Genomic DNA, 26,794 nt, shown 5'->3' with positions numbered 1-26,794 from the left:
TTTAGTTATTTAAAAACTATTCATTTACTTTTTAGGAGTTAGTTAGGTTTTAAAGGTTATTTTTTAAATTGTTAAAATTCAACCACTTGTCCTTGAGGGAGCTGTTTTAACTAGCACTGCTTCCTTAGGAGAACAACCTGTAGTTTTTAATCACTGGGAGATTCAATGGGATGTCTTTATGAGGATAGAGGATAGAGGAAAGGAGAATAGTTTAATTAGGAACCTGTGCACCAACATTACTGTTTTCTTTTCTGATGGAAACGAATAACCCATTACTCAGAGTTGGATGTAATTAAACAAACATCTACTGCTGGGCTTGTCCTAATTTTAATTAGCCTTGCCCTTATGGATAAATGGTTACTTCTTTAAAAGCCCAGTACATCCAACGTTAGGTCAAGTGTTTGACCAGAAACACTCAGTTGTCAGGAAAAATTAGCCTCTTGATACCTACCAGACAGTTGAGATTTTTTAGGGCTGACCCAGAAACTTCAGTCAGTGTACGTTTTTGGTTTTTTTTCTTTCCCCATTTGGGTAAAGCTATCCTTTAGAAGGCTGCCTGTTATTCCAGAGTATCATGGAGTCTTTAATCACAAACATTCTCCCATTTCAGTTTATCTAAATGAGCATAAGAAGGAGGCCACTGAAATCTGGCTCCGTTAATATCTTTTTTTTCCCCTCATGTTTCCCACAAATGAAAATGGAACGAGAGAACCAGGGAAGGTAAACAAGTCATGTGCATATTATCTGGGAAGGCCTTAGAAGAGACCCCCTGCAATACCATTCCTAACCATCTTGTATACATGTCAGTATATTTATAGATACAACTCCTACAAGATAGAGGGAATGAGTAACAAAAGCCACAGATGGCAACTTTGGGTGCTGTCTTCAGATAACAGCATAATTCAGATCCATGCCCTCAAATCACGTTAAGGCTGTACCAGTGTCTCCCTGCACACGCTGGGCGTGTCACTGCACGTAAAAGTTAGCCGTTTTCTTGCTTTTATACCTGACAGCTCGTCTCTACTCTTTCAAGTAATGAGTCTTCCCTCAGAGCTTTGAATAGAGCATACTATGTGTTTTTTAAGCATACTTTCTTCTAGTGATGAGCATCCTGCCAAATCTTTGCTTACTCACAAAAAAATTTCACGGCCTAACTCCTTTGATATCAAGAAGGCGATGACCCTGGGATGAAAGAGAATACGACTAAGGCATCCTGTGCCCGAGAAAGAAAGAGCTGGCCAAACCCAATGCAAGGTCACTGACCTGGAGAGTTAATACTTCTAGGGTTAGACCTTTCTTCATTCCCTCCTGAAGCCCATTTGTAGAAGCAACTTTCTAACATAAAGGAGGGAAAGAGAGTGGGTGATATTATGATGACGCTTTTATCTGAATAACTTGCTTTATTTAGTCTAAGGTGGAGACATGGACTCTAATCTTAGTTCTATCAGTTACCTTACCAACAGAAGAATCACTTAGTGGCCACACTGGCCAAAATGGGGTATGGAAAATAAGTGTCTCACTCAACTAGCTCTTTAGTTCCTACTCAGCCAAGGCCAAAAACATGGGCAACATCAGGGAACCTTCTTCCCCGAGTGAAATATTCTATAATCTTATGTTTCTGAACTCTGTCTGCGCTCAGTGCCTGACTCCTTTGGACACTGAGCAGACCGCTCAAACCTGTGATCTAAAGGAGGTGAGCGAATTCCAAAATGGGAAGGGCCCTGAGGTAAAGGGGAGCCTGATGTGTCACTGCCCTAGGAAGGCACAGCCAGGGGCTTCAGTGAGACACAAAGCAACTTTACAAGATGGTGATGGGGGTGATTCACATGTTTAAACGCACCTTGCTTTAACGCCTGTAGAAAGGGAGCGGCTGGAAAAGCACAAGCTGAAGCTGTAACTCCTGGTCTGATGCCAACCAGCCAGTGGCAGAATCCAGTCAGTGTCACAGAGCTCTAGGAAATTATCAGACCTTTTCTCCCAGTTAACTTCCTGAGGCAAAGTTGCAGACGGCGTATTCTCCTTTGGGGCAGTCAGACCGTCCCTACAAAACAGTCTAGTGTACTTGACAACAAGGACCATAGCGTCCACCAAAGCCTATATCCTTTGAAATTTACCAATAAACACGCCCCACCTCACTCCATTCCCTTGCTTCCCCATCCCTGGCCTCATTCTGTCTTCAGTTTGCTTGACGACTTTCACGTTTGTGGATTTCCGACTTGCTGAGTTTGGGAGCTGGAGGGCACCTGTGTGCTTGGCAGCACAGGGCAGCTGCCTGGTGTGAGTCGGTGGGGTGGCCGATACAGACATCAGCCTAGCAAAGCACCACACCAAGAAGAATGAGGTTCCACTATCTGCAGATCTAGCGCCTCACGTTTGGAACTAAGGGCTTCCTCAGGAGCCTCTGGGTTGACTCCCTTCACATCTGTCATGATGCCTGATGGCCAAGGGGTCCCAGTGCCTGATAGGAGTTGCCATCTGGGTAGGCTGTATTTTTCAGCAAGCCGGAACTAGCAGCTGGGACTGAATCATGGCCAGATTATTAGCTGTGGGCTTCCTTGGCAGTGGGGCAGCAGGCTCTGCCATGCTTTAGCTAAGGGGAAAATGTGAGCTTACAAAGTTTTCCCTTGAGTGAAAGGAAACGGTGTAGGGAGTCATATTCCTAGTCTGGCTGAATTAACTTCTGTGTGATGGAGCTTATTCCTAGCTTATAGCCCTCAGAGGGTTGAGAAATTAGAAGGAAATGGAGTATTTTTATCATAGAATATTTCAAACATTTGTAAAGGTAGAGTACAACAAACCCCATATACCCATCCCTCCCTTCAACAGTTACCAGCTCTTAGCCAGGAAGATTGAAATTTTTGATACTTTGAAACATGAGGACATCCTCACTAGTTTTCATAAACTGATTTTATCATTAGTTTCTTTGATTGCCCTTTGAAGGGTCTTAAGCAGTCACTCTGATGTTCTGCAGTTTATTTTAGCCCCACCTCTTGGACTGGCTGGTAGCAAGTAGTCCATTTCTCATTTTCAGCAATATTAATGGACTTAGTCTAATGTGGGCTCAAGGCCGCTCTCCAGACAACAGAAAGTGACTGGAAACCTCCCTTCTCTGCGTAGCTGTGCAGCTCCCTGAAGGAACAGAATTTCCAGCCACTTCTGGAAGTATGTGGTAGAATGTCCACATACTTCCTTTTTTAAAGGAAATCCAGGTGATGGAAGGACTAAGCTTGTTACTACTGAAGTGCAGAGGGGACAGGCTGAAAAGAGTCATAAACATCTCACTGAAATTGCTTCCAGGAGATTCTACTAGGGTGTGGGGTGTGTATCGAGTACACAGCATACACCCACAGGAGTAGAAGAGGAAGAGTACAGCGTCTTAAGGAATACTGGAGGGACGAGGCAGGGAGGTGAAAAAGGCAGGGTCAAAAGCAGAAGTGAACAGAGAGCAACACCGACATAACAGTGGGCTGGTGGCGACCGCTGGGCTGCAGGGCTCAGTCGCACCAAGGAGACTGAGCTTGGGCAGCCGCAGGCTTTCCCTTCGCACAGCGAAAACGCACAGAGAGCTGAGAGGGAAAGGGCAGGCGCTTAATTAAGCCGCTGATTTCTCCTGTCCTGTGCCGTGTCTCAGATTTGCACTCTGGTCTGGAGGGTTATTGGCCCCTTCCCTTTAAAGATCTTCCTCAAGATTAAAGCAGCCATTAACTTGCACGGCTGTTCCCATCCTCCTTGGTCTCCTATCACAGCCTTCCCTTTTGACATTCCAAGTTTTGCTAAACCAGTTGTAAAAGAATTTGCAGGTCTGCTTATTTAGCTCTTGGGAACAACCTTCCAAATACACCTTCCAATCAGGTTCACATTTAACAGCCGCTGCCGGCTCCCCATTCCACGGCAGTCCAATCAGACTGGAACACGCTTCCGTAAAGTCCCTGTGCCTGGCCTTCCTAAAGCAGTCTGGATTCTAGCTTGAGAGCTGTGTGAGATGTGTGCGATAGGCTTGGAAACTACCACAGAGACCTGAGGAGCACCAGAAATAATCACCAGGCCCAGCAACATTTCCTAAAGCAGTTCCCTACCTTCAACTACACAAAGTGTTGTAGGACTCAACAAACATTCACACCTTTGACTGTACCTGAGTAACTCTGGAGGTCCAGTGTGTGAAGTCTTGTCAGTTTACTGAAGCTCACACGCGGGCCCCGGGCTGCAATGTTCAGGTCATTAGCTAGCAGGCTTGGCCACTCCCAGCCTCCACATCTCGGCATGGTGTTAGCATTCTCTAGGCCTATAAGCACAACAATGCAATAAGAGACGTTTGGGTGGGTGGGGGCGGGGGGGGGGGGGACGAGGAGCTAAAGGGCAGGGGAACGAGAAACCAGCTGCAGTGCTTGTGATGGGAGGAAGACGCGTGTGGAAAGTCACAGTTCTTAGAAAAAGAGGTTGGATTTTAAGACTAGGATTCAACCATGATGTGTGGAAAATGAACTAATCCACAGTACACTCTGCACACAAAAACTACCATTCAAGTGTGAATTTGTTGTAGTGACAGTGCCATTTCCTGGGCAAGCCTTCTGCAGAGGCTCCCATGAACGGAAAAGCTGCTCATGTGAGAACTGGGAGACGGTGTGGAAACATATACGGAGAACACAAGATGACCTGGGAGAAGGAGGGGAGCCTGAAACTAGAAAAGTTGGGGATTTCTGAAACTCTCAACACAAATCCTTGTAAATATACAAGATGCAAAAATAAGAATTTAAAAACCAGGAGGCAGGGCTTCCCTGGTGGCGTAGTGGTTAAGAATCCGCCTGCCAATGCAGGGGACACGGGTTCAAGCCCTGGCCCGAGAAGATCCCACATGCCGTGGAGCAACTAAGTCCGTGCGCCACAACTACTGAGCCTGTGCTCTAGAGCCCGTGCTCCACAACAAGCCACCACAGTGAAGAGTAGCACCCGCTCCCCGCAACTAGAGAAAGCCCGTGCAGCAATGAAGACCCAACGCAGCCAAAAAAACAAAAACAAACAAAAAAACAGGAGGCATATGTTTACAGGCCAGGTTGAATGATCACCATCTGAGGACATTCTACGTGGCTGCACAAGATGTGCTCGACCAGCTTAAAGGGACTCTTTATGAATGTCTTTTTAAGCGTCAAAAAAACAGGTACCAAATAAAGGCCACAGAATCTAGAGACGTTTGGATAGAATGGTTGTTCACTTTGAGACCACTTCTCGTGGAACATTCTTTAATGCCAATTTACAAAATTTCTAGTAAAGCAGTAGCTGCTGGTGCTATGAAGAATATAAACATGGCCCTTACCTTCCAGAAGCTCTTGGTCTATTCATGGAGGCAGATAGGGAATAGATCATAGTATTTTTAAACCTGTGTTTGAGCCTTCAAGGAAATTCTAGAAGGAGATTCCAAAATTATTTTGATCCATTGCAATGTCACTGGCATAAGTATATATACGATGTCACAGTGTGATTACCTTAAAAGTAAATTCTGGTATACCTTTTTTTTTTGTGTGTGAGGGGAGGAAGGCATCACAGAATTTTAAATCATACATCTTAGCAACAGGCCACCTTCCTCCCTCGTACGTACACTCTTCCTACTTTTCAACCCTTTCAGGATTTTTCTGTAGGTTTGAACAAACATTTTCAAAAGGTTTGAATCTATCTTTTCTTCCAGATTTTGGAAGCAGAAAAGTAACAGTGATAGATAAACCCCTTGGCTTAAGCAAACTCACACCTACTTAGGTTTCCTTCCTTTCCTTTCCAGGTATATTACTTGGCCCAATCACTAGAAGCACTTAATATTCGCCTTGTTTGGCCTCCTTTAATATTTCAGCGAGGAAGTGGGGAGGAGGAGGAAGGATGCCTAAGAAGCAAAACCTCTACCCCCTGCAGCAATGGTATTGTCTTAAGAAAGGCTGTTTCCAGGCAAACAGGTTTACTTCCTATTCCTTGGAGACTCACATAGCCTTCAGGAATCTCAGCCCTGACCATTGCTTAGTCTCAGCAACTGAGGTCAAAAGTCATAATCTGACAAAGTGGTTTTCAAGGTGGTCCAAGGCTCCCCAGGGGTTCCTGAGACCCTTTCATAAGAGGTTATTTGCCTCATTCTGTCACAAGTACACAGGTATGCAGAATTTTCCAGGCTACATGACACGTGATATCGTGACAAAACGAGTACGTAAGCAGATCTATCAAGCCACATGTTAAAAGAGATTTGCAAAAATGTAAAACGATGTCTCTCTCCTTACTAAAATGTGATTTTTAGATTTTTTCTAAAATACTTGTATTAACATAAAATGTATTTTGTTGTTTTTAAAGGAATTAATATTTAAGAAATTTCTGTTTTAATTTCGAATACGGGAAGTATGAAGAGATGTAACCCACATAAACCAAAGCGCTCTTTAAATTGTTTCGAGTGTGGAGGGGTCCTGAGATCAAGAGGTCTGAGAAGGGCTGCTCCTACTGGAGCAGCAGTGCACAGCACCAGCTGCCCAGGATGCACTCATCACTGCTGGGTGGGCCACACGGCTTTCAGCTAAGCTTTCTGTACAACTTGTATGATTTCTCACACACACCTTTCGGGAAAAATCAGATGCCGGATTTATCATAAAGATAGCAAAGCAAAATTAAAAACCACATTCTCCTTCTCCCTTTCCCCTTACAAAGTGTATGAGGAATTCCATTTCAACCTGGGATAAAGGCTTCGCAAATCACAAAGTGTGGATACAGCATATGATTCCACTGCCTACCAACACACGCTGAGGGGCTCTGAGGAACAGAGCGAAACAACAGCACAATTCTTAACACTGGGAGCATGCCTACTGCATGTCACTTACAGAATTATACGTGTACTTACTTCATTTCTAAGATGAAACCTGCACGTCACTGCCCTTGACACTCAAACCATAACAATTAAAAGCTTTTCACCAGCACTGATGACTAGAAAAAAAAAAATCTACCTTTGAAACTTCTGGGTTCATGGAGTCTAAAAGAATATGGTTTTGCTCTGGGATTCACATACCACCATTCCTGAATGAAGCTATTTTAAGTTGAAATTACTAAGATTGATACTTGGTCAAAAACACTGATTTTGTAATTATCTGCACAAACCTGGAGAGGCCCGGGACAGCTTGTGAGGTGGAGTTTCTGAATCCTAATACATGGTAGGATGGTCAGCTCTTCAAGATCATCTTCAAGGTGGCAACTAAGACTCTGGGCAGATTTGTGGAATCCAGTAACACTGCTCGAAACCAACACTGCTTTAGCTGTTGTTATGGGGACAAAATTCACAACCCAGCTCAGACTGTCACAGAAAGCGTTTATTACCACAGAAGAAATTAGGAGATGTTGGAGCCCACGCAGGGCAGCCTGGGCAGTGCGTGTGATCGGGGCGAGGGAACAGCAGGTGGGGACCCCATCGATCGTGGTTGGGTAGTCTCCAACCAGCAGGTTTGCTCGGCCCGGGAGACTCCAGCTGGGCTTGTTTTTGTGGAGCTCGGGGAGGTGAGCCTTGACAAGCAGGCTTTCTCCCGGACAAAACAAAGAACAGCCAGAACCAAGGCAACAGCTGCACAGACACCACCTTAAAATGGAAATCAAATTAGGCTCATTACATCAGGAACTGCGTTTCACCCTGATCATAAAACAAGGGGGAGAAGGGAGCACTGGCCTCTACGAGATAGCCTGTCTTTGAGATAAGATGCTGTTAAACGTTAAACACTGGCAGGGCCTTTCCCCTTGCTAACACAGGCAGCATACAATTTCCAAGCCAGCTTTACAAGCCATTGTTATCTTTGTTATCTGTTATTATCTGGATTTTGAACAAAATTGATGGAGTAGGAGCCAGTAGAGGAATCCTGTTTGATCTGGAAATTCTCTGTGGAGAGTCCAAAAGGCCGAAGAACCAAGTTCCCAAGATCTTTTAGTTTACCTGCAATGTAAAAGCAAAAAGTCCAGTAAATACAGGGAGTCAGCAGAAGCAGGAAGACCCCAAGTGCCTCACTATCTGATTACAAGATAAAAAGAGATTCTCTGCAGTTAAAAAGAAACCCCTGCTTTTAAAATCATGAAACCCTCAGCCCCCAATGTACAGCAGAGCAATCACTTCAGCGCCGTCCACCCTGAGCCATGGCTTGCGTAGAGGAGCACAAGGGAGCCCTGCCGCGACAGCAAAGCCTCCTGTCCAGACTGGCCAGAGCCCCCAGGGGACAGGCTCTGGGATGAGCGGTGGGCTGCTCTTCCTGGGGCCTGAAGGCCAAGCCTGGCGGGGAGGGCCAAGGCCCCCCCAAGTCTGTTCTCCATGGAACAGCAGAGCAACTTGCTGAATCTAATTCCACTCTGCGGGTTTCTACTGAACCTGGGTTCAAACACAAGAGCCTCCTGCTTTTGCAAGTCTTAGCTTCCACACCGAACTCATCATTTCTCAGGAAACGGAAGATCTTGTTCTCTTGCACAGCACCATCACCTCAACAGCCCAGTCTCCCTCCCCAAGTTTCAGGCTTTCCTTGTTAATCACCAGGTGAGTTCATGTCATAAAGACCAAATGAAGACACACAGTATAACCATGGATTTTTATGCTGATTCTCCATACAAGAGGGCCATGGAGTTTATACAGAAGTTGGAGTTTCCAGGACATCTGAGAGATTTACAGGGATATGTGGGCAACAGGATGGAATATCTGAAGCTAGGAGTGTTTTGGAAAATCTTGGTGAGGATGGGTGAATACGTATTTCGACCATTTCTACACTGTTCTAATTTTTCTTGCAGGTCTGCTTCCAATGGAGATGAGGATGAGGGTAAAAGGGAAAGAAACCCCAGATCATCAGAGGTACAGGTTCCTTCCCACCTTGCCCTTGTTAGCAGCTTTGTCCCTCTGAGGTCTCCCACCTTGAAATAAACCCCAGGTAAAGAATTTAAAGATGCATGGCCTTTAAATGTCAAGGCCTTTTCTAGTAACTCTTGGCAACTTTTGGACTCAGTCTAAGATTTAGCCCCCTGGCAGCTCACCATATTCACAGTAAGTTCCCAAAACCCAGACTGACCACTCTCCAGGCAGGCTTCCCAAACTTAAACCTGGAACACATATGCTCAGTGCTGCTGATTAAGGAGAATCACCGGCACAGCCCTTGTCCCTGCGCACAGGTGGCAGCACAGAGAGGCCCAGAGCACTGCTGCAGGTAGATGGATGCGTGAATAGGGGATCGCAACAAGCCAAGAAAACAGAGGGCCACCCCCCCCCCCCCACCCAGGAGAGCGTGAGTTAGCCAGAACTTGGGCAGTCTGTCTGTCTTGGGGCTGAAGAGAGAGGAGAGAGGACAGCGAGGAAACAATCATTTAAAGAAGCCCAATAAAATGTCACTGCTGGCACAATTCTTGGCTCTTCTGACATGGAGTGAGGAAAACGTAAGAAGGAGCCTCAAGGGCCACTCACGTCACAGTCCCCAGGAAGAGCCTGTCCCAGGGCCACTGTGGACTGTCGACCAAGCCAGGGGCCACCACCTGGGCTGGAGGGATCACTGCAAGTCCACCTCGACTGCCAGAACAACAATTTGAAGCACAAATGTACATATGACTTGGTATCTACTATAGGAGGCACTGGGATCTAAAGAGTACAAGTTATTCTTGGCTTCTGAGATGCTCACAGCCTAGTGGGCAGCCAGACACAAGACTGAGGTGAGCGCAGAGGAGCTCGCAGGCCCGTTCAGGGGTGTGAGGAAGGCGTTTCAGGAGAGACAAGGCTCTGAAGGACGGGGAGCAGTTACTGAAGGCGGTGAGGAGGCCGCTGCACCTGGAGACGGCGGCAAAGCAAGGGCACAAGTATTCAAACTGCAGATGGAGAGGGGGCAGGGGGCTTTGCGCAGGCCCGGACTTTGCCTTACTGGTTGGAGGACCTGCCCGCCACAAGGAGCCCTGGACCTTAGCTTGGCTGATTCTGTGGAGTGGCAGCCGTGAACACGTGCTTCTCCAGATGCAGGGAGCACAGTTCCCTCCATGCAGAGGTCGAGGGTCCCACGGCTGTCCACAGTCAGTGGCGGAGCAGGGCAGGGACAGAGCAGGGGCCCCTGTGACAGGTAACTGTGGCTCCCCAGTGGCTTTGCTGAAACGTCCCTGGCACCACCCTGCAGTGCAGGACTTCTCCGAACCAAGTCCTCCCTCTTCCCAGGGACCTGACGTGGCTCCCACTCACGTCCAGCTCCTGCCCCTCTGCCTCACTTTCCCTTGCAGGTGTTTCCTCCAATAAATCTCTTGTGTTTCTTTTTTTTTTTTTTTTAATTTATTTTTGGTTGTGCTTGGTCTTCGTTGCAGCGCGTGGGCTTTCTTTAGTTGAGGCGAGTGGGGGCTACTCTTTGTTGCAGTGCACGTGCTTCTCATTGCGGTGGCTTGTCTCTGTTATGGAGCACGGGCTCTAGCTGCACGGGCTTCAGTAGTTGTGGCTCACTGGGCTCAGTAGTTGTGGCTCGCGGGCTCTAGAGCGCAGGCTCGGTAGTTGTGGCGCACGGGCTTTGCTGCTCCGCGGCATGTGGGATCTTCCCGGAGCAGGTCTCAAACCCGTGTCCCCTGTACTGGTAGGCGGATCCTTAACCACTGTGCCACCAGGGAAGTCCTCTCTTGTGTTTCTAATCAAATCTTGCCTTCTGTTTCTCCAAGGACCCAACCTAACACATATGGCATCATTCTTTTTTCCTTTTATTCTCATATCTCTGCCTTTATAACATTCCACAATAGCTTGACTATTATCCCCAGAACAGTAGAACAGGAGATGGGAAGTCTGCTTGCTAAATAGACAACGTACATTTAGTCCCTGGAAGGTAGCAGACACGTAAAAAAGACACATGATTAAATAGTCTCCCCATTAGAGAAGACCTGAGGTTAACCTGACTTGAATTAATTCAACCAACATGTACTAAGTACATACATGTGGCGGGGATGCAAAGATACAGGACACTGTCTTTACACCAAAATAAGCTTAGATATGATAGAAGATAAGACACACACAGAAGCCAGTTCACATGTAGCTGAGATATAAAATGCTATGAGAGTCAATAAGAAGAAGATGCCCTCCAGCTTGGGCAGGAAGGAGGGAGATCTGGCAGAGCTTTGTGTGTGAGAGTCTGCATTTCAATCACCACCAAAGGACAGGCAGGACTGCAACCATTTGAGGTAGAGGGAGTGGGCAGTGCAGGCAAAAATGGTAGGATCAAATGTACGGAGACAGGCAGGCAAGGGTGGGCAGTGTGTCCAAAGGGCTGAAAGGGAGGTGGCAGGGCGCGGCAAAGGCCATTGATGGTTTGAGAACAGCTTTCAGGGTTTATAATGCTACGGGCCAAAGTGAAGAATAAACCACAAGAGGAGAGCCTGGAGGTGGTTCTGACAGAAAGCTGGTGAGGCATAACGGGAAAGGGGCCGTTTATTCACCGAACAGACATCTGATGTTTACACTGTCAGGTGAGGAAGCTCTGAAGTTAGGGGTATGAAAATAACAGACACAGACTATATATATAAAATAGATAAGCAACAAGGGTATACCAGGCATTATACCCATTATCGTGTAATAACCTCAAATGGTGTATAAACTGCAAAAGTACTGAATCGCTATGCTGGGCACCTGAAACACGATATTGTAAATCAACTACACTTCAACTAAAAAAAGCTCTGAAATTAGCGTAGGGCCAATGGGAACCTAAGGAAACAGAGCACAACATTAAGGTACAACCAACAAGTTTCGGTGTCTGCAAGATTCACCTTTTACTGTTGATGATGGTGGCAGAGAAGCACCTTCAGCAGAGGTCATGCTCCTTCCTAGCTCTGTACACACACACTCACCATCTTCCTGCTGTTGTTCACAGTCAGGGTGGGCACTCAGAGACAAGGGCAGCTTCGCTGAACCCAAGACAGGATCATCTGCCAAACTAGCCTATCTGCCACACTTTCCACTGGCTGCCAAATCCCACCCCTCCCCGGACCTGGGCAGTATTAGGTTCCTTTATTTCCACTTGTAGCAAATCTGACACCATGACTCAGCCTGAATGTGCCCACATGTCCCTAACTGTTAGGATCTCATCTATAAGAGATCCCATGGCAAAGAGAAGAGTCCAACACTGCTTGTGCTCAGACAAGAACATTTATGACTAGAGATCAAGGCTTGGCACTGGATCCAGTTCTGATAAATATTAACTTCTGTGTCTCCAAGCAACACTGTATTATAAAAACCCAACTGACTCATTACACATAATTTCTCTTCAGAGATACTGACTGTGCAGTAGTCAGTTTACCATCAGGAGAACCTGGAAGGCCATTTGTTTCCACCTCCTTAAGATCACTGAGGTTGGGACCAGCGGAATAGATCCTTTAGGACTTTCTCCTATTAGGAGAACCAAATTGCATCCAAGTGAATCCTGACACTGCATTTCCTCTTATGAGGCAGAAAACTAAGCCATGAAGCTGCGACTCTTGCTTTCCTCTGAGCAAAAGGTAAATTAAGAGAGCACAGAATAGAGAAAATAAAATTCACACTCAATTCAAATGCTTATATATTAGTCAGCTCTTGGGTGAACGTGGAAGTGGAAAGAAGCCTTACCAAGAACTATCAAAGAGGAGAAGCTACAGGAGCAGCAACTAGGTAACGAAGCAAAAAGCAGGGCATCAAAAACCCAAAACTGACATTCCCTACTGAGGGGGTGACAGCAACACGGAACTGGCTGAGAGATTCTCCAGTGGCCAGAGCACACGGCATGGCATGTGTGGTCTGTAAAGAGTATCAGGCAGGGCAGCAGGAAGAGAAATGTGAAAAAAGAGCCTGGATTTCCATACCCACATGTATGGCTTCAGCAGTTTCAAGGGACAGTAACAATTTCGAGGCTCTCTTGTGATATTTGGCAAGGGAGCTGATTCTAGGCCCCTCTATCACTTGCAGAGAGGCACACAATGCACAGGAATAGCCAAAAAAGACCTGTTGCATCCTCACAACGACAATGAACAAGTTACTTCCGGCTCCAAATCTAGCTTTTGAACATGGAACACACAAGGTGGTATTCTTAATTCAGTTCACAACTACACACTCATTAGGATGCTAATGGCCAGGAGTGAACACCTGCGTAACTTCAGGAATCAGGAGACCAGCAACATGTTCCAAGAAGGTGGAAGGAGGGCATGGTACAAGTGGAAAACCTGGGCTGGATGCGGAACAAGGCCCCTGTGTGTGCCGAGCAGCTGGGTGCCAGTGAAAGGAAGGTAGGGTTTCTGGGGCAGTGCCTCACCCACGTCTCTTGATCCTTTGGGGGAATCAAAGAGTTTCATGTCACAGCTCTAGGTTTTCCAGGTCAGGACAGCCTCTCGACTGAGGTAGGAAGAGCAGATCCCCTGGAATTGTTGGAACAGAAGCTAAATGCTCTGAGTCTCTTGGGGTGCTCTGTCCAGGACATCTTTCCCACCTCATCACACCACTGACTATACCCTTAAGTCATTCCCTGGCTATAACAGCCACCAGGCTATCTTCCCAGAGAAAAGGACAAAAGGAAACACTCCAGTTACTGACCCCTTTCCTCAAATCTAAACTCAGCATGATTGTCCCTCTCTGGCAAGGACTGTGGCACTATGAGTGACTGCCACCCTCCTGCTCTAAGGATGACATTTATAAATGACAGACTAAGAAGAGAGGAGCAAGTATGTTCTACCCATTCATAATTCCAATTAGAATTTTTTTTCCCAAGAAGGGGGGTACGTAGCTCTTCTTTCTAACAAAAAAGGAAGTCAAGTTACAGAGAGAAAAGGAAAAGCAAGTCAAGATTATCGAACAAACTTAAAAGACAATCTCATTTTGTTAAATTATCACATAATGTAGTAAATGATAGTGAGAAATGGTGTTAAGCAGTTTTAAAAATCTTTAACTGCCAATCTTCCAGCAGAAGCCATCATTTCCAGAGAAACTTAGCACTAAAAATCATGCAGTCCACTGCAAAAAAGCTTGCTCAGAACTTCTAAGCAAGTGACGTTACTCTGCGCTTCTAGAGGGACCAGCCTCCAAAAATCTCAAAGCACATGAATTAAAGGTGGTTCATCTGTAACAAGGAAGGAAGAACACCAGAAAGCTCTTGTGGGGCTGAGAGTGATTTCTCCCTTTAAGGCTCTCCTACGGGAGGTGACACCCAGAACAAATTTTTATTCATGATCCTTATATTCATTAAGAATATAAAGGAAGGGGCTTCCCTGGTGGCGCAGTGGTTAAGAATCTGCCTGCCAATGCAGGGGACATGGGTTCAAGCCCTGGTCCGGGAAGATCCCACATACCGTGGAGCAACTAAGCCCGTGAGCCACAACTACTGAGCCCATGTGCCACAACTACTGGAGCCCGTGCGCCTAGAGCCCATGTTCCACAACAAGAGAAGCCACTGCAACGAGAAGCCCACGCGCTGCAATGAAGAGCAGCCCCTGCTCACTGCAACTAGAGAAAACCTGAGTGCAGCAAGGAAGACCCAACGCAGACAAAAGTAATAATAAAAAAAAGAAAAAAAGAATATAAAAGAGTCCAGCCATTCAGACTACTGATGTGTAACAACAAACTGACATATTACTTACCAAGCAACTTAAGTTGTTTATGAAGGGAACAACATAAGTAAAAGCCAAAGCCACAAGACAGGAAACATCAGCTCATTAGAATTTAGAGTGACAAGGACAGATGGAAGTTTTGATTCCATCTGGAACTGACAATGGCAGTAAGATTCAATTTACACCTATCCCTTTATTTTTCCATATTGGTTCAAAACAAATGGACCCAGGGACCAGTGCCTAAGTGTCTTTTCCAAAACCACTATGCTCATTCACCAAGTCATCTCTTTCAGCATGAAATCCAGCTCAGCTAAATGCAAATTCTTTCCTTCCTTTTTTTTTTTTTTTTTTGCTCTCTTCCCTCTTCTTTGAAGAGAAAGTACCTCCAAAATAACTTTTCTGCTCAAACATGGTGTCAAATTTAATTAAATATGTAAATTAGGGAAAGAGCCAATTTTGGAAAAACTGAGGAAGGCTCCAGAAATCTCCCCAAGTCTGAAGCATCTCCCCTTGGAGTCTGAGTCTATCCAGCAGGGGCGAGGGCTTTGGATCGACTAGGTTAGTGGCTTCTTCTCAATCAACTGTGCTATCAGAATGATCTTTGGGGAAATCTGTCTCATTCTCTGGATACTGATGCCTAAAGGCCATAAATGGCCAGGCTCAATTTATTTTAAATGATTTTCCTTTAGTCCCATGTGATTGCAATTCACAATATAGATCTAGAAAATATTCATAAGGAAAAATATATAGGAGATCCTGAACAGAGAACTATCAGACAGGTTATAAGCAGACTATGCTGGGTAGGTCTCTGTCCAGGAACTTTTACTCCCCTTCGTCAAGCAGACTGTTCATGAGAGGAACTCTGTAATTCCAACTATAAACATGCTTTGGCAAATACAAGAAGTAACTAAAACATGGGTCAAATGAAACCACTTCCCCGACCCCCCAACCCACAGTCTTTTCCCCCTTCCTATTTACTACTAATTCTTGCCCTCGCATGTGTTCTCAAACACTAAAGGGACTCTGAACGCCATTTTCAAAACAAAAGTCCCCTTGGTTTTGACATGGTATTGGCTTGTACTGATTGCATCCTAATGAACGTAAAACCTGAAGTTGGGACTTCCCTGGTGGGGCAGTGGTTAAGAATCCGCCTATCAATGCAGGGGACATGGGTTCTATCCCTGGTCCAGGAAGATCCCACATGCCACGGAGCAACTAAGCCCATGCGCCACAACTACTGAGCCCATGCTCCACAACTACTGAAGCCCGGGCGCCTAGAGCCCGTGCTCCACAAGAGAGGCCACCGCAATGAGAAGCCCACACACCGCAATGAAGAGTAGCCCCCGCTCGCCACAACTAGGGAAAGCGCACACACAGCAACGAAGACCCAGTGCAGCCAAATATAAATAAATAGATAGATAAAAAACACAAAACCCAAAAAACCTGAAGTTGTTTACTCAAATGAAGCAATTCAACTGTTTTTATGAAATTCATGATCTGAAATAAAGGTTGGTGGCAGCCCAGGTTGGGAGTTAATTATGTTTGCATTCTTGAAGGGAGGAAAATTTTCCAAAAACAAAAAAAACAACCCCACAAAATGGAAGTTTAGTTTTTGAAAAGCTGCTATCCACTCTAAACCACACTGCTCCTTCTAGAGTTAAAAATGGCTAAGAACTCACTAGCCCCACGGTACTGGTGCCCACAACAAACAAAGGGCCCCAAAGCTATTTCTAACTGCTGTATTCTCCTCTAATGAATAAAAGTACTGATGGCCCCATCCCCGGCTTCCTAGCTATTTATGGTCAAGAGAAGGTAAGGGAAGCAGACTTACCTAACATATCTTCCTTTAGTCTTTCATTACGTTCCTCAATTTGCTTAGGTAACCTCTGAGGGAAAAAGCACCAAAACATGGGTTGTGAAAATCTTTTGGCTTTAATTTGAATTTGAGAAACATTAAAAACCTCATGTGAAAGTGAGACCAGGTTAAGTACATATACATGAGCCTATTAAACATAGCAAAGAACAAATGTCTGTCTGTGGGGGAGCTACAGAGACTAGAGTTTGGTTTGGTTCAATGCTATATTCCCAGTTCTTAGCAGAGTGGCCCAAGGAGGACCTCAATAAAAACTTGGTGAAACACACACACACACACACACACACACACACACACACAGAAAATGTCTGAAAGGATACAAACCAGATGTTTACAGGAGTATATTTAGGTGGTGGGATTATAGGTGATATTTATATTATTAATTTTTTTGCTCATTTGTATTTTTTAACTTGAAGTCCTTTCTTTATACAATCTAATTTGTTGAGAAAGCATCAGATCGTTTCAACCTTGGCACTACTGATATTTTGGACTGGGTAACTGCTGTAGGGCTGTCCTGTGCATCGTAGAATGTTTAGAGCATCCCTGGCCTCCACACACCAGATGCCAATAGTACCCTCCCAGTCATGACAAAGTGCCTCCCCACGCTGCCAAATGCCCCCCTGGAACCAAATCACCTCCAGCTGACCTGGATTAGAGTCTTCTATGGTCACTTTTAGCTCTGTAATTGCCCCCCAAGTACTCTGGGAGTCCAGTATTAATTCAGTTGTAATAATTCAAGATAAAATAAATTCTTTATGCATATAACAGCTAGCTTTAAAAAAAGGCTCCCTTTCACGGAACTCTTAAAACTAATTTGACAAGGATAAAGGCTACCAAGAATTTAGCCAAGATTTTAAGAACTCTATTCCCTTTCCTCATGTCAAATTTAAGTTAATCCTAACACCATTCAGAGATACGTTAAAAGTCAGATAAAGGATTAAAACTGCTTTCAAATTGCTTATGTATTTTAATTGCCCAAACGAGCCCTTCTCCCATTATTCAAAAGATCTGTTGTTACTGAAGGAATTCACCTCAAGTGGGTATAAAAACAAGGCAAAACAAAACCCAAACCACCTAGAATATTAGTGCAGGGAGAGGAGTCAACATTTCTCAGGTCCGCTTGGTGGAATAACAGTCCTGTGAACTAGACGGGAACCTGTATAGCAGGGGCTCAGATGCCCTCAGGGGCCAGAGGGGAAAGGTAGTAAGTAATGGACCGGGTGTAAGGCAAGAGTACGGGCATGCTCAGCGTGGAATCGAGAGCGCCAGCTGAGCGCCAGCGTGTGGGAGCTCAAGGAGGAGCCAGCACGTCCGCATCTTCCACTTTCAAGAGGAGCCCGACTTAGATTTTCATCTAGTAAAATCTTTCCATTTGTAAATGTTGGCAAGTGCCCTTAATTCCAAAAACAAAACCGAGAAGTCTGGCTTAAATAAAAGACTCCTGTAGCTCCCCGGCTCCTGCCACCTCTGTGGCATACTGGGTTCAGAATGACCTCTCCATCCTAATGGCCCTCTGAAAAGTCTGGCAGCAAAGAAACCTGTTTGGTTAAAGCCAGTGTTTGTCGAACTTACTTGAACACACATTATTTTGGGGCAATAAGATATACACATCCAATACTGCAGTATATCCTTCAGAGTGTATGTTGCTCTGTGCGTTAGAGATAATCAAAGAGTGGTGCTAAAGGTAAGAGCACAAATCTGGAGTTATTTTTAAAGGGAGGAAAACCAGTAACATTTAGTTAACTTACAACTAACATAAAAAATATTATGTCATTTAGAAGCAAAAGGACTGTTAGTGCCAAGGACAAGAACTAGAGTCATTTTAAGAGAGAGAAGAAAGTTAGTTTAGGATATATTCAATTGGAAATGTGCTGGCCATATAACAATGAATAGAAGCTTGGTGACTGAGTAAGGAAAAGGATGACAAGAAAACCAGAAATTTGTTACCTATAATATTAAGACTCACTTTCAACTAAACCAGGCACCTACAAGTAGACAAGATTTCCCAGTCCAACAATGAAATAAAGTTCTTGTCAACCCTAGAGGTTAGAGGTTTACACAGATAACACTTTTAGAATGAAGATTAAATAGTACATGGTACAGTGGGTGTGTGGCCACCACTTCAAAGTTCTATCTCCCATATATTCGGATAAGCTTCTCAAAAGCTTAGAAATGGCATATAGTTGTGTCTCTAAGGATCATTTAACATTCACCGAGTAGCAACACAAGGAATGGAAAATATTTTTGTAAAAAAATTAGGTTTACCATACAAGCTTCTCTTGCTTGATGTACTGACGGATCTTTTTCTAGTATGGATTTATAGTCTTCCAGGGCTTCATCCAGCTTGTCAGTCTTCTCGTACAACTCCGCTCTCCTCAATATTGCCCTGATATAGCTGGGGTTTAACTGAATTGCTATAAAAAGAGAAGAAATAATTGTCACCATGAGGAAAAAGGGCCTATACATCCTCAGCTATATCAAGTTTATTACTCTCCATGGGTCCATAAGGAAAAGTTATTTGTCAAAGGACATACCTACAGTTGGCAAACTTCTTCTGTTAAGGGCAGATAGTAAAGATTTTAGACTTTGCGGGATAGACCGTCTGTTACAGCTACTGAACTCTGCTATTGTAGCAGAAAGCAAGCATAGATGACGCATAAGCAAATAAGGTTAGCTGTATCACAATAAGCCTTTATTTATGAATACTGAAGTCTGAAGTTCACATAATTTTTATGTGTCTTGAAATATTACTTCTCTTTTACTTCCAACCATTTAATGTAAAAACCGTTCTTAGCTTGTAGGCTGTAAAAAAGCAGGTGGCATGCAGGCTGGATTTGGCTTTGTTGACTGTAGTTTACCAAACCCTGGTCCATACCCAAGTCCTGCTTTCCACCTACTTGTCCTTCACCCACTTCAGAACAGACCAAAACACAGAGCTCAAGGCACAGTGAAAAAGTAAGAGGGAATTTGAAGGCACACATTAAAAAATTGAGGGAGAACTTTGGTGGCAGGCTCTGCTATCATTCTCTCTTTTCTAGGCCTCAGCTACTGCGGTCGTGCCTTGACTCCTGAGGTTACATTTTTAGCTAAATCCTCACTGTTCCTTCAAACTCCCGCTCTAACACCCTTAGACAACTGGCACATAATATCCTCTCCTTTTTCCAACAACAACCCTTCCAATAATCCAGTGCCCGCGTTTTGGTTCAAGTATACTACATTCTTGTATTCTTTTTTGAGTTGTTTCTTTCTCTGTTAGAAAGCAATATCATGGCTCTAGAACTTTTTTCAAGTGATATACTCATTTTTAAATTCACTCATGCTTTCAGTAACTATTTATTTAGTACCTAATATGTGCACCTAGTGCAGTGTATCTCTGGAGTATAGTAGTGGCAAACAGAACAGATTACGTCCACGTTCTCATGAAGCTTTAAGCTATTCTAAGAGGCAAGAGAAGATGGCATACAAATAATTTCAGATAGTTTTGTGCTGTAGAGAAAAATAAAACAAGGTGATGTAAATTCAGGTGAAGAGGGGAATAAGTAACTTTAGAGAGTGGTCAAATACGAAAAAGGATTATTTGAGGGAGGCCAGCCATTTGAAAAGCTGAGGAAGAGCATACAGGAAAAAGGACTAACAAGAGTAAAGGCTCTAAAGCAAGAATAACTTTGACGTGTTTGTTGGTGACTAGGTAAGGGCTGTGGAAGAGATGAGGTTGAAGATACGCAACAAGCAGGTCATGGAGGCCTTGCTGGCCAGGGAAAGGAGCTTGGACTTTTTCTTAAGTCTGATACGAAGCCACTGGAATGTTTTCAAGCAGATCAAGACATAATCTGATTTACAGTTTTAAAGGATCACTTTGGCTACAGTGTAGAGGGGACGAGGGGAAGCAGAGACAGCTGGGACGTCACTGCAATGGTCCAGATGAGAGAGGATGCTGACTAAGCTGCTAACAGTGGAGATGAAAAGGAGAGGCCAGATTAAGGAAATGTCTTTGAATCAGAGCCCAAAGGATTTGCTAATTAATTAAGCCATGTGGAATGAAAGAAAGAGCAATCAGGGATGACTCCAAAGGTTTTAGTTTCAGCAAGTAAATAATGGGTAATAATGCCATTCATTAGAATGAAAAAAACTAACCTCAAGTTGTATTCACGCATGCATGCGTGGGGACTGCGGAGGCACCAGAGTCTGCTCTGGGCACGTTAAATCTGCAATGCCTACTAGACATCCCAGAGATGTCAACTTTGCAATGGGATACAGGGCTCCAGACTACAGGGCAGAGCCAAAAATATAAACTATAGCATAGAGATGGGTTATTTAAAGTTGCAGAACTAGATGAGATCACATAGGGAGAAAATATAGAGGGAAAAAAAAAAGAGGGCCCTATAGATGAAGAACTAGGGACTTCCAAAATGATGAGGCTGACAGAGAAGCCAGCAAAAGAGACTAAAAAGGAATAGCCAATGAAACAGAAGAAAATGAGGAATGACACACTGTGTTAAATGCTTTTGGGAAGTCAAGTAAGATGAGGATAGAGAAGCAACTACTGAACAAGAGGAAGGTGTTGGTGACCTTTACAAGATGGGTTTCAGGGGCATGAATGAAACAGAAGTCCAATGGATGTGTGAGGAGAGAATGGGAGAAGACAAAGGAGACACAGTAGGTATAGACAATCTTTCAATGAAGCAGACCAGAGAAATGGGACAGGGGTTGGAGCGGGATACTGGTTCAGGAGTAGGTTTTCTGAAAGAACCCAAACCTCAACATTTCAACTTTACATGCTGTCAATCTCCGCGTAGTCCAGCACATCATATTCTCTTAAAATATTCCCAACTACATAATACTCACAGGAAAAAAAAAAATACTCCAGTGACTTCTACTACATCTTTTAAAAAACGGAACCCCCTAATTTACATTTTAACTCAGATACTGCCCCCTTCTCAACTAGTGGATAGCTTCTAACAATGCAAATATGTATTGAAGAGAAAGAATTCTTTCCATGATTACTTTTTTTTTTTTTTTTTTTGGCCACACCTCAAAGCTTACAGGATCTCAGTTTCTTGACCAGAGATTGAACCCGGGCCCCGGCAGTGAAAGCACCGAGTCCTAACCACTGGACAGCCAGGGAATTCCCCATGATTACTTTATAAAAATCTCAAATGTCAACTTTTCACTGTAACTTGTGATTTTCTTTCTCAATCCATATAAACAGAATTAACTTAAACTTTATTTATGCCAAGGCTAAAAGACCAAAGGTGACTAGCATTAAATATTGTTCCATATAACTGGTAGTAATGAGCTCCAAATATGACCTCAGAAATAAGCTAAGTCCTTTGCCAGGGTTTATGCACTGAGTGGGCATGTGTTTGGGGGGGTTAGTGGGAGGAGAAGGGTCCTTAATACAAATAAACCATACTAGTGTCAACGTATTTGGCCTATGGGTTCAACAACCCATATGCAGCCCATAACAACTAAGTATAAGCACATGAATACTGATTTAACCAAATCCAAAAACAAATCTGGAAAACACTTTGGTTGGAAACACTTTCCTTCCCCTTCCTCCCATTTTCTTGGCTCCTACACTGAGGGTTACAGCTAGAAATGAATTCCCTTTCCTAGTGTATACCCTGCTAATCAGGCTTACAAGACATTTTCTCACCGTTTGGTTACAGAGAAAAGAACTGAAAATCAGAATCTTGTTCCTAATTTAAACTCTTCAAACCCACACATCTCACACAGATTAAGGCTGAACACCTTCTTCCAAACAAAACAGTACATTCAGAATTAGTTGCAGTCCAAGATAAATAGACCAGAAGAAGTTTGTTAGATTCTAACAGGTTCCTTCAGATACTCTATAGAAATACCAAGGATAAAGAAAAGAAATCCAGTAGAGAGGGTGACTAATTCATGTTAAAAAACCCCAAAAAACAGAAGAGGGAATTCATGCTTGGTCTGAGAGTGGGATTAGATTATATATAAGGTTCTTTCTAACTCTATGATTCTCTCAGAGAAAATATTATCCAAAGGAGGAAAATGGAAAAAAAAGCAACAACAACCCACAAATTACAAGAGTAGTAATTAGCTAGAAAGACTCATGAGAGTAGCAAGATGCAAGGAAAATGACTGCGTGTTCTCCACACCAAGACAAGACAACCGTCTGGCCTATCAGGAAATCTGTGGAAAAAACAATGGTGATCCTATGTCTGGGGCTGTCTCTATCAGTTGGTAGAACGAAAAGACCACGATGGAACTCAGATAGCAGAGGCTTGATTCACTGTGTGGAAGCTGAAAGGATAATTAAAATGATGGCAAGGAGGTTTGGATTAAGTACTATATCTGAAGAGAGTACCAATTCCCTAACAGCAACTGCCCTTCCAAACACAGATTCAGGGGCCCCAACAGCAGCTAACTAAGATCTTCAACTTCAGTTTCAAAGGAGAGTAATTTGGACATACAGGGAATAAACTCTGTTTCTGTGGCCAAGGTAGCTTGGAATTATTCTCCACATATTTACCAATACAGGATAAACGGACTGAACTATCCATTCAAAAGCATGCTTACACTAAGACAACTACTGTGCAGTACCTCTAAGAAAGGCCGAGAGCTTCTTCTTTAACTGCCTCAGAAGAAGAGTACATGTGTACAAATAAACACCTGATTGAGAGCCTCCTTATTTGCTTGTCTAGCTGAGGTAATGCTTTTGTATGTTAACATGCAACAAGACCAAAAAGCTGTACCTTTGCTGCAGTCACTGATGGCCATCTCTTTCTTGTCCTAAAAGGAAATAGATCATTAATATGTCACCCTAATTCTGTCACAATAGCCCAAAGGCTCAATGACATATGCTGATCATTAATAATTGCTTATGGAGATGCAGAATGCTTTTCAAGGAAATAACACCAAAACACGTGTGTTACTTCCAAGCTAAAATTCAAACTATGCTCACAGCTCTAACTTGAAAGCCTCCTGGTGACAAATTATTCAACTAGCTTTTTCCTAAAGTATCTTTAAAGACTGTGGCAATTGATTTGTTATATTTGCAAGACACTTTACATTAGAATATTACAGTGAGAAAACTTTGTGATCAATTAACAGGGCAAATGACTGATATATGAATAACTGAATTAATAACCCTCCTCTTTGGCTAGCTGTTATATATCGCACCCAAAGTGGTATCTTGAAAATGTATACAGATGGTCCATCTACAGACACTGTATGGTTTGTCGCGTAGTCTCAGTTATGAACCTTAATTTATCCACTGATGAAACAAAAATACCAAACAATTCACTAAATAAGATATCTAACTAATATAACTTGCTGAACTGCGAAGCATGGCACAGTGGAAAGAACACAGGATATCAAAAGAACTAGATTCTCGTTTCAGCTCTGACACTAATCTGCTATTTAACTTTTCTAAGCTCTAAATGTCTATTTTCCCCAAATTAGAAATTGTCTACAATGTTAGAGAAATGTGAGTTCAAATAAACATTCAATACTTCCATAATGGCTACTATAGGAAATGCCAAATATTTTGCAGAATATTTTAGAGCAATGTCTACCAAATTGAGTTTCAGGATTCAATCAGAAACAGTTCCAGGATGGGGAGTGACTGCTTAATGGGTTTCCTTTTAGGGTCATAAAAAAAATTTTGGAACCAGACAGTGGTGACGGCTGCCTAACACTGTGAATGTATCCAGTGCCACTGTGAATGGCACTGAATTGTATACTTTAAAATGGTTAAAATGGTCAATTTTGTAGCATGTGTATTTTACCCACAATAAGCAAAAAAGGTTCCAGAGTCATTTGGGAAACACTAACTATATTACCTCTTCCAATGTTCAGCATAGCAATTCACATATTAAAAACTCTAACAAGAAAGAAGTCCTGTAGTAAAGAAATCTGTAAGTCAGTATTTCCCCAACTTATTAGATTTCTATAAATCTAAGATACAACTTCATATTTTAACTGAAATAGGAGTAAATCTTTATAACTTTTAAAAATAATTAATTTATGGCTGCATTGGGTCTTCGTTGCTGTGCACGGGCTTTCTCTAGTTGCAGTGAGCGGGGGCTACTCTTTGTTGCAGTGCGCGGGCTTCTCATTGCAGTGGCTTCTCTTGTTGCGGAGCACAGGCTCTATGCACACGGACTTCAGTTGTTGTGGAACGCAGGCTCAGTAGTTGTGGCGCATGGGCTTAGTTGCTCCATGGCATGTGGGATCTTCCCTGACCAGGGCTCAAACCCGTGTCCCCTGCATTGGCAGGCAGATTCTTAAGCACTGTGCCACCGGGGAAGTCCCAAATCTTTATAACTTATGTTTACAACTGCTGTGGTGGTATTCTTTGTGCCCCCAAGTAACTACTTTTAGAGCCTATTTTTTTAGGGCTTTGTCTACTCTTGTGTAGTCAGGCCTAGAGCTGAAACTCTGTCCTAACTCCAGTTTGCCATCTCCAGACATGAAACATAAAAGCTTGCCCAGGCACACCCAGTCAGGGATGCTGAGCCTGCAAACTTGCCTTTCAGAAATTCTTCTTAAAGCAGTTAACCCATCACTTCCTTAAACTCAGAACATGCTCCTTAAATCACTTCAGTACATGAATTCTGAAAGTCTCCAAGTCTATAATTTTAGGATCTTTTAAAAATATTAGGAATGCAAGTTAAAAGAACAAAACAAACAAAAACCCCACTAACAAACCTATCCTTTGTTCAGGAAAGAGTCACAGAGCAACTCTCTTTTGAGTTCTCCTCAGCTGTGACAGACAGAAGACTAGCAAGGCCATACATTTTCCTAATTCAAGAACCAGATGATCATACCAGCCCAACACTAGCAATGCCAGTAACTTGGCAATTGTAGGAACAAAGAATCCCAAAACCCAGGAGCCAAATGGGTATGGTACAAAGTTTTCTCTGACACTGAAGGTATCCTCGATCTCACTTCACAACGACAATTTCCAGTCTAAGAATGTGGCTAGATGTCTCCAAGAGGCAAAAGTGAAAGATCAGAATTTTCCAGCTAAGTGTAAAAACTATTAGGTGTGAATTCTGATCAATGGTAGAATATATTGACTGTTGTTTTAAATAAACTTAAAACAGTTGTTTTATTTCCCCTAATACAAAATGTCTGTTTGTATACTCTAGAATTATTCCTTCTCTCATGCCACATGAATCACTCTAAAAAACTTCACCCTAGACACTGAATCCAATAATAAAACGTATGAGTCTGGGTTGAAATAAAACTTTTTGCATGTCCGAATATTCAAGCACACCCCCACCCACCTTTAAAAACCCTGGCCATCCAAAGTGACTTTGGTAGAAGCACTAGAGAATTCCAGTCAACATCAAAAAAGAAAGTGATGTAGATACCTGATCTAAAAGAACAGAAAACCACTCCACCCAGTCTTGGGCCTGCTTTGTAGCTGCTTAGAGGTGTGTTAAAAAACCTACCCTTTGTGCTTGGAATACAAGTAGTCACAGTTAAACAAGTGGTATTGTTTTTTTCAAGCTCTCATCATTTCAATCTGGCAAGATTTACTGTGTTGACTAAATAGGAATATCAGACAAATCACAAATCTAACTTTTGGTATCCAGCACGATACCAAACAAATATATTTACACTCTCATCTATCCTAAATTCACCCTGTTACACCAGGTTCTCAATCCTTTGGAAATATAAAATACCTTTGAACTTTCCCTGACACCTACTTTGCATTTAAGCGTACCTCTCACCCCAACTCTTGGACGTTTCTCCCTATGTCCACACTTTCAACAGAAAATCAGAATCTCAGGGATAAGCATCTTGAAGTTCAGTTTTAAGCACTGTTTCCTGCCCCTTTGGGTCTTTATCTAGAGTTCCAGAGGCCTAAAATAAGCAGCTGTAGCTATTCTAGGAGATGCACTATAGGCTCTTTGCTTCATTAACCTGCCCTAGTTTGGCGGAAACTTTGCCAGGCTTCCTTCCATGGAAGTGTTCACTCAGCCACTTTAATGAGGAATGTGAACAGTAATCTGACTGAAGTTTTTCAAAATATCTTTTCTATCTTCCCCATGCCCTTTAAATCAGGGAAATATATGGGTAAGAAAAGAGAGGCAGCAACTTTAGAGCCCCTATGCTTGTTTCTGGAGAGAAGCTATCCTATGAAAACACTGTAAGTTCACGTGCTTCTTAAAAAGAAAAGGTCAAAGATACATACCTGTTTCATCCTTGCGGCAGCTCTATTTGAAAACAGGATAGACCTGTCTTTCTGGAAGGAGGATGGACACATCTGAAGGGCTCGACTGTAAGTACTTTCAGCTTCTATATAATCTGAGGATAAGGTAAAATATGAGAGGTCGTTATGATTTTATACCTGATATCACTGTATTCCAAAAGATCTCA

The 26,794-nt window shown here is 43.3% G+C and overlaps 1 protein-coding gene across 3 annotated transcripts in view; it reads right to left on the bottom strand.

The window, feature by feature from the left end:
- Positions 1–7,307: 7,307 nt before the first annotated feature.
- The window catches only part of TTC1 (tetratricopeptide repeat domain 1), an 82,693-nt gene continuing 63,206 nt past the window's right edge, over positions 7,308–26,794 (bottom strand). For 2 of the 3 annotated variants that reach the window (XM_022566065.3, XM_022566064.2), the window contains exons 6-10: positions 26,610–26,722; positions 23,158–23,194; positions 18,689–18,837; positions 16,382–16,436; positions 7,308–7,936 (exon numbers count right to left, since the gene is read on the bottom strand). In XM_022566065.3, the coding sequence (XP_022421773.1) occupies positions 7,803–7,936; positions 16,382–16,436; positions 18,689–18,837; positions 23,158–23,194; positions 26,610–26,722 (488 nt within the window). In that variant the 3' untranslated portion in view covers positions 7,308–7,802. Of the gene's footprint in view, positions 7,937–13,262; positions 13,366–16,381; positions 16,437–18,688; positions 18,838–23,157; positions 23,195–26,609; positions 26,723–26,794 lie in introns of all 3 variants that reach the window. The other variant, XM_089909626.1, reaches the window with a different exon arrangement.

The sequence above is a fragment of the Delphinapterus leucas genome, chromosome 3, assembly GCF_059928025.1.
Source record: "Delphinapterus leucas isolate spDelLeu-1000000601 "Yukka" chromosome 3, BTC_Dleu_Yukka2, whole genome shotgun sequence".
NCBI lineage: Eukaryota > Metazoa > Chordata > Mammalia > Artiodactyla > Monodontidae > Delphinapterus > Delphinapterus leucas.
This window is presented reverse-complemented; position numbering and strand designations above follow the sequence as displayed.